Source organism: Oncorhynchus tshawytscha, linkage group LG04 (assembly GCF_018296145.1).
Source record: "Oncorhynchus tshawytscha isolate Ot180627B linkage group LG04, Otsh_v2.0, whole genome shotgun sequence".
Taxonomy (NCBI): domain Eukaryota; kingdom Metazoa; phylum Chordata; class Actinopteri; order Salmoniformes; family Salmonidae; genus Oncorhynchus; species Oncorhynchus tshawytscha.
Window position 1 is genome coordinate 68,531,233 of NC_056432.1, and position 11,026 is coordinate 68,542,258.

Here is an 11,026-nt window from a genome sequence, read left to right on the forward strand (position 1 = left end):
GTTTTTATTTCAATATCAAATCATTTCTGGGTAATAATCAAGAACCTTACTGTGATTGTTTTCATTTAAAACATCTTCTTAGCAAAGAGCAATTTCTCAAGCAAGAATTTTGCTAGGATTGTCTGGGAATGGTCTGAGTGGGGAGGGGAAACTGATCAAACAGCTCTTACACTAACATGGCATTATCAGCATTTCACAGTATTATTCCAACCTCATAGTGTGGAAATATATATAAAACACAGACAAATCACATGTTTGACTGCACTGGACCTTTAACTGCCTCTGCTACTCTCAAACAGTATTTAATGTGCCTTGCAATCACTCTTATTCTTCTAATCATGAAGCATACAATTTATCCCAGCAAACAACACCACTGAAGACCCAAATTGCCATTGTTACCTCGAAACAAACAGAAACATTTTTTCTTATTCAAGAGTTACTTTATACAAACAATGACCTGAATCTACGTAGAGATGCATTTGTACATACTGAATCGTAGAAGCGTTGAAAGATTTGCTCTTCAAAATTGTATCTTGCTGTTCCACCCCTGCCATTTCCAGTTTGTGCTCTTGGTCCTCTGCTGCAAGAAGCAGGTTTTAGGCTTAAACTGTAAAGTCCTTCCTAGGGATAATGCTTGACATCAGTCAGCTGAATCAAAACAATAGACAGTTTATGCCAGCATCATTTTTTGTTGCGAACAATAACAAACACAGTACAGACCACCCGACTAAAAGAGGAATGATGACAGGATGCTCTGCCACATGTTCTTGTTTGTTGGTTTGTTCCATTTAGAGATGCTTGTTGTTTCTTTCTAAGCTCTTGGACTGTGTTCTGTGTTGTGTGTGTTAAAAGAGAGCACCATTTTAAGACAATTCCTCTTGGGAAAAACAAACAGACAAACAGTCGCCTTTAGGCTTCCATAGAGTTAGTAGTCAAACGTTTAACAACAAAAAGGTCTTGCCATGTCCCAAAGTATTCTGGGGGCCATTGCTCTGTGTGTCTTAGATGTACAGTAAATAGTACAGTTTGGTGTGGTTTGTCTTTGCTCTGTTCTCCCATGTACAATTTCTCTGGTACACTCATGATTCAGACGAATGACAGGTGGTATGGACAGGGAAGGGGGATGAGGTGAGATGGTGGTTGGACAAAAATGTTGGACGAAGTTGGATGGGTGTTGCTTATTTGTGCGCTCCGTGGGCCAGTCACACAGTCCCATCACACGGTTCCATTCTCCTGCCTGGGCTTGTGGACGGTTGTACGGGAGGGGGTGCTTAGGGATGGGGCCAGGGTGCACAGGAAACCAGCCAGCAGAGTGAGGCCTAAGCCCCCCCAGGCACAGAACATGGACCAGCCGTAGCCATGGCTAATATCCTCTGGGAGGCCATACATGTAGCGTGGGTAACGCGACAGCTCAAAGTTGATGCCCGCCACACATGTACACAGGGAGATGATACAGCACGTTCCTGAGGAAGGACAAGGAGACAAACGGAAATGTATGGGATTCACAGCAACTTCAATGAACTATATACAGTATTATGTCATTCCTATGTTGGTAGGCCTAGTGGGTCAGCCAGACAATAAATGGTAACATCTTCACATTCCATGTCATGGGTTTCTTGTACATCTTATTATATAAACCTATATGTATCTCTCTCTCACACACAAGCGCATATACCCACAACTACTGTAGTCTACACAATGCATCAAACAAAGACATCTCCAATTACTCAAGCAAACAGCAAAATGACACACACACGCACGCGCACGCACGTGCACGCGCACACACGCGCGCACACACACACACACACACACACACACACACACACACACGCACACACACGCACACACACGCACACACACACACACACACACACACACACACACGCACACGCACACACACACACACACACACACACACACACACACACACCCCAAACAGAGAGAGGAGCCAGCTCTTACCTCCCATGAGAAAGAGTAGTCCAGCTACATACTGCATTAGGTCATGCTGCTGACAGCAGCCCAACACTCCGATAATCCAGCCAAACAGGATGATAGACACGGCCATGCCCACAAAGCCAGCCGTCATCCTGCGTAGATCTGCACCAACAGACACACACCTCCGTCATTTTAGTGGACAAAGAACAGTGGAGATCAGAGCAGGAGGCCCAGTGGGATCTATAGCATGCACATCACAGAAATGCAATGTCTGCACAATCATATTCACGGCATATGATACACTGAAATATTCCTGACACAAATAGAGCCATACACCCTTACAAATCCCTGTCACTTCCTTCATGGAAACATGTAATCTTCCTTATCTTTTTGAAGGATATCAGAACTAGAGAGGGCGACAGGGAGGGGTGAACAGCGATAACAAGAAGATGAAATTGCTCTCAATGGCCGCCACTTTAAATGTATTTGATCCTGAGATAACAGTTAGAGAGAAAGAGAACTAGAGAGATAGACAGAGAGAGAGAAAATGATTGAACCCAGGGAGAGTCCAGACATACTGTACAGCCAGTAAGACAGCCATTAGGCAGGCAGGCAGGCAGGCAGGCAGGCAGGCAGGCAGGCAGGCAGGCAGGCAGGCAGACAGGCAGACAGACAGACAGACAGACAGACAGACAGACAGACTCAGACTTACGGAGTGCATGCCACTCATCCTGACGGATGGTCTTGGTGATGTTGATGGGTAAATTGCGCGGAAGGATGGAGGAAGAGTAGTGATACTTGACTGGGATGCACCGCTGAATCAATCCTGAAGAAAAGAGTTTATGATTATGATAGAAACACAGTCTTGATAAGACCTTGATAAAACAGGCTGCTTTGCAGACAATAAACTCAACCACACTGAATATAGTGACTCAGCTAAACATGTAGACACTATAGTAGTTCTAAAAGAGGAAAATCGTTTTGAGTCCTTTGTGTCACTGTGAATGATGTCATCATGCAATATCCTCAGTGTGCCTCAACGTGAGAGACAGCTAGCTGTGATTTCAGAGCAGAAACAGCATCCGGCATCATTCATGTAGATCAGCCTCTAATTATCTCTCAGTGCGAGGTGGGTATCCAGACCAATTATAACAACAGGAAGAGACGAGTCTTGCATTACTGTTTCATCATATCACTGCGATGAGATAGACCACCTATGTATGCTCAAATTACATATGATTATTGCAAAGATATTCACACATTCCTGGATGTTGTGTACTGTAATTATTGTGGTTGATTTACTAACAGTTACTTGTTAGATCAGGGAGAAGGGAGATTTATGCTGGAATATGTTTATGACGTGGTTTTGTAAGTGTGGAAGAAGACCCCTGTCATGAAGCCTAGTCAGTCACCATGAATGGAAAAGGCTATATGGTTCTGACATAAACAAGAGAAAGAATCAAAAAAGAAAAGATGAACTAGTGTGAATGTTCAAAAAAGGGTTTTACAAGGATTTCATATTGAGTTCACTCAGTTCAGAGTACAGAAATACATAATTCATTGTTCTCATGTTCGTTGGGGAAGCACAATACATCCAGATGAACGGTGAGACATTTATGTCCCATGACTACTTCTGAAAATCTAACATTGTGTGAGTCTCAAGACCAAGAACAATGGATGGAGACCAATTTACTAAGCACTTGCTCAGTAGCAGATCTGACTACCTACTCGCTAATATTATTTGATACATTTTTGGTCAAAGGCAGCAAAAACAAGTAATCAAATGTGAGAACCTAATGTTGAGGCAGGGATATCACCAACACATTGTTATTGGCCTACCAAATGTGATAGAGTTGTCAAAAGTCACCGTGTGAAGCTCCACTCTTAGAACACCTGAACTTCAGCTGCAAACATTCAACTACGTGGAAGTAAAGGAAGTAAAAAGTACTGTATGCAGGCTAAAACATGGAGCCAACAGTTCACAGCCTCATATGGAACTATAGCAGCCTGAGAGAGGAAATAGACATTTCTGCATTGGGGTCCATGTCCCAGTTACTGAGGAGAATCTATAGTATTGGCCAGATTAATCACTTTCAATGTGCTCTGGTCTCATAGTGTGGTGGTAGCCAGATCTGTCATTTGTTTTCATGCCATAGATGTAGCATTGAATCACAAACACATCTGGCTAGTGGCTACCCCCTGGTCCCACCAGGTTACTTATATCAGTATTACTGTGATGGTGGTATACAGACCTACTAACTTCACTATAGAGACACTTTGAGGTTTGAGTTGTGAGGTGTCTGCAGATGCAGACCAACTCATCATTCTGATAAACAAGGGAGCAGCTAGAGAGAATATCATGTTGTCCAGTGGGCCTATGTGTCTCAATACAATTCAACCTGAGGATGTAGTGGATTTTGTTGTCGATTTATGATATGCTACAGATTACTTTATTCTATCAAAGAAAGCAGCTCACTTTCCCACAATTCTGACAACAGTAACTGTTTACCTCAGCATGAGGGTCGTTCCACCAATTCGGTGCCTTTTGAGAAGTGTAACTTTATGATATGTTTTTTTGCTTTCACCTAATTTTAACATTCTGTTATAAAGACCACATGTTCAACTGAAAAAAATGTTAATCTCAAGTTAAATTAAAAAATGACTATAGTAAGTGCCAAATAAAGTAACAGGGTTGACCTTAACAGGGTTGAAGTCAGCCGTAAATCCACTTATGACATGGGGAATGGAAGATTGTTGTGTGAAACAGAATGACAATTAAATGCAAGCTTCACCCCCCAAAAAGACATTGTAAAAACATTTCTAGGGTTACGTGTTATGCTCGACCCGCTCAGTTTCCCACCACAAAACAGGCAAAAAGAAAAACAGCATGTAAACTGTATTTCCTCTCCCATGTTTATTGAAAACAAATACATTTGCACAATGAGCACTTACTTGTTGTCTCTCAAATACTTCGTTACAGTTGTTGGTTAGCTAGCTAGCAAATTTGAGCCATATTAGCATAGACATGGCATCAGTCAAAACAAGACATGGTATCAAGAACAAGATACAACTAGTTGAAACGAGCCACATACGATTCCCCACATTGCAGTTTGTCATTGTTCTTAGTTGGCCATCCAGAATAACAACACATATTTTTCTGCCCCATTGAATCGCGAGCATCGTTTTCATGACGTTGTCAGCTAACCCATCTATTAGGTGTTCAGTGTTTCTTTAGAAAAATGAATAGTTTCCCCATATAAAAAAAGAGCTCAGTTCACGTAACAGGGTTGACCTTAAAATGAGGGACGGACGTAAATGAATCACTAATCACATTAAATAAATAAATAATAATCTTCAGAAAATACTTTTTCAAAGCAACAAAATAATTAGGGCTTTACAATGATGCTGAAAACATGGATACGTTTTGGGGTTAAGTGGGTTCAAATCTTCCTAGAAGTCACTGAGGGTGCATAGAGTGACATGTCAAAATGCTGAATATTATTGGCACCACAGTCTTTATTCTTGTTACAAATGTAAATATTTATTGAATTCTCCATTTCATTTAATATAACAGGCTTTTAAAATTCAACATTGGTGCACAATTTCTACTAAAAATATCAAAGGGATGCAAAAGGAACATAATTTTCTTGGAACAACCCATGAACATGTCCTCTAGGCCTACTCTGGACAGTTCGAATCTGATTGAATACATAAGGAAAAAATCCTGGTAAACAAACACGCTACAATGTGTGGGGAATTCTCCAAAATATTCAGTGTCCTGAATTTCCTTAAACGAAGGTACTGTGTTTTTGCTAAAATTGATGCTGTTGTTCTCTCATTATTCGTCAGAATCTCAGAGTAGTCAGGTATGAACGCCTCATGGCATTGCACAGAAAGCTCTGCTGTTATGTATCGGACGAGGCCGTTCTGCGAGAGTTCCATGCACTGTGATTTTCTCTCCTGCAGCTCAACATTCCCACGAACCAGGATGTTTATCAATAATTCAGTCGTTGGTCTTCTCTCGATCTCCCCCGTGGCAGTCGACGCATCACCCATAACACATTATCTACTATTTTAACGTAACAGATGCCAAATGCACTCATCAAAATTGAGCAGTCCAAATAGCACCTGAGACAAAAACCGTTTCGCTTTTACAAGGGAAGACCCCCCTTCCTCCGCCATAGCGTGCTGCTGCTAGGCGAACGGGCTGGGCGCAAAGCCTGAAAAGAAATTCAGCACCATGGACAGCGTTGTACACACAAAGCGTTAAAAAAATAGGCAGGTTTCACGTCTTCGGCGTCACGTATACAACTGGCATTCCCATTTAGATTATTTACTGATTATTTATTTGCTACTGAAGTTTACAATGATGAACAAAAGCCCCTCTTGTAAAATATTATTATGGCAACGGCCCTACAGTGACAGTTACGAGCAACAGTTAATCCCAGTGTATCAATAAAATCATGTCAAGCTTGGATCTGAGCATCATGCTTACACTCAGTGAGCTGCATCAGTACCACATCACACCAGGGCCTGGTAGGCTATTAGCTGTAGCATCCTTACCTTTATATATGAGATCCTCTGTCTCCAGGTCAAATCCATCTCGATGACACTTTCTCCAGAGCCCAGAGATGGTTGAATTGAACTGGCGACTGCAGTGGGACTCCATAGCTGATGCTGCAGCCAGAAAGTGCCGTTTTTCCCTAATAAGAGGCTGAGCTCCGGCACTTGGACTGTTATCTTTCCTTTCAATGCCCTTTGGGGGCATCTGGAGGGGGAGATTGCTATTTGAGATATATATATACCCCGGGTCGTTTCTCTTGTTGGCGTAGTTTTTACACCTTTCTCGGTGTCTCCGCGCATCTGTCTCATACCAATAGTCGGTGCAGATTGCCATGGCTAGCAACCCCAACGCACAGAACGCTAAGAACAGCCCACTGCTGGTTAAAATTTTCATGGCGGCCATCTTCCCCACTCGATGGAGAGCCCAGACAGTCGCGAGAAGAATCCTCGGCTGCCGTGATGGTACCCCGTGTCAAAAATCACGACGGCGCTCACAGCCTCATGGAGCTCTTGACAGCAAACATGATGGACGCCCGGTTCTCTTGGGCTAGATGCTGTCTATTGTTGTCCTGCGTCCCGGCAGATGTGATGATTTTTCCACCATCTGTTTTGGTACTGGAAAGAGGAGAGGTGGATGGATGGCGACCAATGCTGCGAGGAGTGGGTAGTGATGCAATGCACTCTCTCTCCTCTCGGGTTTCAGTAGGATGGGAAGAAACTAAGCACTGGCAATAGATCTCCAGCGGGTTGTTCAATAATAATAAGAATCATAATAATACAAGGGGTAAATATGTATGATTGATTACATTTTGAATACATTGTGTTAATATACGAATTATATCATATGTATTATTAGTAGTATTATTGTTATTATTTGGGACATTGTGATCTGCTACAACTGTAAGGACCTGACACAGTTGTTTTACTATCATATTAAGTATATATTGGGCCATGTTTTATGTATCATGAAGAAACATGCACATGGACCACATGCTGGATCAAAACCTATTTGTAACCCAACTTATTTCATTACAAGCCTTTTCTGTCCACAGTTGACAAACACACTGAGACAGGTGCGGGCTGAAATTCAATTGAACCCACCAGAGCAATGATTTTGTTTACAGACTACCACAATCCAGGTTTGATTGAATTGAGCCCACAGCCTTTCAATATAGTGAATGTTTCAATGTATAAAACAACATGTAGACACACTGACTAAGGGTTTCCCAAGACCTACATTTTTGCTCTCCAACCCTGTTCCTGGAGAGCTGTAGGTTTCCACTCCAACCCTAATCTAGCACACCTGATTCTAAGAATTAGCTGCTTGATAAACTAAACCAGGTTAGTCACAACTGGGATTGGAGTAAAAACCAACAGCAGGGTAGCTCTCCAGGAACAAGGTTGGAGACCCCTGGGCTACATGATAACAACATCAATGTTTAAGATGAATCAAACTGTATCCCTCCTTCACTCAGGCTCAGCTGGTCCAAAAACATTGCTCATGTACATCAAAGAAACGTTTTACACAACTTTGGAGAGACATTCAATCAGTACTTCAGCACTGTTATGCTATATCCACTTAGGGATAGGTTTTATCATTTACAATACAACGCAATAAGGTTATACAAATATTAATAAAATGTTATTACTTGAATAATTACATTGTTAATAATAGAGTAATTACATTGTTTTTACACAAGTATAAGAGCAATTTAGTGTAAAGTGTCACCAATTAAGTTTTGGGGACATATTCCTATTCAAAATTGTACATATGGGTCTCAATTGTTCATCTAAGGTAAAGGGAGGTAACGAGAGCAATGGAAATTGGCACTTTGTTCAATAGTGCCAATAGTGCAACAATAGATGTCCTTGAAAGACTTTACATGCATTGCTCATGCATTCATTTTCTCTGGGTATACTATGTGCAATACGTGATCCCTTTAAATACAACAAGATATCTAACATTTACATTGAACAAATGATACATAAGCCTTGTTCAAAGTGTGCCAGACTTGAGTTTGGAGGTCTGCTGATCTTGAACTGGACTTGTCTTTCCTAAGACCTAGAGGGATCAAGATCTATCTATCTCCTGTTAGATATGTTGTGCAATGTTTCGATAGATGATCAGAGAGGCAATTTATGTTCGAGGTCAACGGTGTTAAGTTCATGGATTTTCTCGCTTTGCAGTATAGGTTGTCATTCAAGTCTTGTTTATACCTGGCACTAACATGCGTCCTTTGTCCTGGTCTTGTCCGCATTCTACACATGGAATTAAAATGTCTCTCATATCTGTCCACTGTGTCCGCATTGTGACTAGATGTCTTGGTCCCTCCCCAAATGTAACTTATTTGACAGACTTTCTTTCAAAATAGTGTTTGTTTATTTTAAGACACAAATACATGCCATAAGTAAATGGTGCCACATGTCAATGATTTTAGAAGGTCTGATACTGATGATTTAAAAATGGTTTCACTGTCCAGATCCATCTACATTTGTAAGATATCCAGATACTATGGGAGAATCTCAATTGCTTCCTCTCTACTCGCCTCCTCCTCAAAACCCATTGGAGGATGTCAGAGGGGAGGGACCTCTGGCTTTCTCATCCAATGGGTTTTAAGAAGGCAAGGCGAAGGCATGTGAGGAGTATTCAATTGAGATTCTCCCAATGTTTGCCTGACTATCTCCAGAGGTGGTCAGGAAGATCTGATCACAACCAGATCACAGTGCGTCTTGTAATCGTCTACACCTGTCTGAAGATGTGGGCACAATCGGAATGTGGACAAGATCAGGATAAATGGTGCATGTTAGAACCAGGTATGAACAGAGCTTCAGTGTCTTAACTCACAGGAAGGCTCCCACAGACAGGCTTCTCACAGGACTAAGGAAGGTAATCTGCAGGGGAGTCGTTATGGCAACGGGCTCTTATCAAGAGTGAACAAACAATCAATACCCCCCTCCTCTGGCTCCCATTACATTAAGCCCGGACTCTTTGCTGCAGAACATGTGCTTACAGAAAATGTCTATGTTTAGTGTGGAATTTCATTTTGATTACATAACATATTGATGCATAATCTCCATAATCGCCAAAGCTTTCACTTACCATAACTTGTGAGCATGCAAATACCAATTGTGAATACAGTGCCATTAGAAAGTACTCACACCCTTTGACTTTTTCCACATTTTGTTGTGTTACAGACTGAATTAAACACTTATTAAATTGAGGTTTTGTGTCACTGATGTACATACAATACCCCATAATGTGAAAGTGGAATAAAACATTTAAAAAAAACATATTTACAAATGATTTAAAAATGAAAAGCTGAAATGTCTTGGGTCAATAACTATTCAACCATTTTATGGCAAGCCTAAATAAGTTCAGGAGTAAACATGTGCTTAACAAGTCAAATAAAACTGCATGGACTCTGTACAATAATAGGGTGGGGGGGGTGCAGACATTACATATCCCTTTGAGCATGATGTAGTTATTAACACTTAGAATGGTGTATCATTACATCCAGTCACTACAAAGATACAGGCACCCTTCCCAACTCAGTTGCCGAAGAGGAAGGAAACCATTCAGGGATTTCACCATGGGGCTAATGGTGATTTTCAAAAAGTTGAATGACTGTGACAGTAGATAATGGAGGATGGATCAACAACATTGTACTTTAGTTACTCCACAATATGGACATAAATGACAGTGAAAAGGAAGCCTATACAGAATAAACAATATTCCAAAACATGCATCCTGTTTGCAAAAAGGCACTAAAGTAATACTGAAAAATAACGTGGCAAAGAAATAAACTTTTTGTCCTGAATACAAAGCATTATGCTTGGGGCAAATCCAACACAACACAGTGTACCATTTCATATTCTCAAGCATGTTGGTGATTGCATCATGTTGTATGCTTGTCAACGGCAAGGAATAGGGAGTTTTTAGGGTAAAAAGAAATGGAATATGGTTAAGCACAGACAAAATCCTAGAGGAAAACTTGGTTCTGTCAGCTTTCCAACAAACACTGGAAGACAAATTCACCTTTCAGCAGGACTACCTTAAACAAGGACAAATATAAACTAACCAAAAAAGAAATGTCCCTTTTTTAGGACCCCGTCTTTCAAAGATAATTAGTAAAAATCCAATTAACTTCACAGATCTTCATTGTAAAGGGTTTAAACACTGTTTTCCATGCTTGTTCAATGAAGCATAAATAATTAATGAACATGCACCTGTGGAAGGGTCATTAAGACACTAACAGCTTACAGAGGGTAGGCAATTAAGGTCACAGTTATGAAAACATAGGACACTAAGAAGACCCTTCTACTGACTCTGAAAAACAAAAGAAACATGCCCAGGGTCCCTGCTCGTCTGCGTGAATGTGCCTTAGGCATGCTGCAAGGAGGCATGAGGACTGCAGCTGTGGCCAGGGCAATAAATTGCAATGTCCGTACTGCGAGACGCCTACGACAGCGCTACAGGGAGACAGGATGGACAGCTGATCATCCTCACAATGGTAGACCACATGTAACA

The 11,026-nt window shown here is 41.3% G+C and overlaps 1 protein-coding gene across 1 annotated transcript; it reads right to left on the bottom strand.

Annotated features, from left to right (window-relative positions):
- Positions 1-142: 142 nt before the first annotated feature.
- Positions 143-7,190, bottom strand: LOC112249295 (transmembrane protein 178B). The gene is made up of 4 exons (XM_024419109.2): positions 6,499-7,190; positions 2,648-2,761; positions 1,960-2,097; positions 143-1,463 (listed from the first exon to the last, which is right to left on the bottom strand). Exons 1-4 carry the CDS (start codon positions 6,899-6,901, stop codon positions 1,216-1,218), a joined length of 903 nt encoding a protein of 300 aa, XP_024274877.2. The 5' UTR covers positions 6,902-7,190; the 3' UTR covers positions 143-1,215.
- Positions 7,191-11,026: the final 3,836 nt, after the last annotated feature.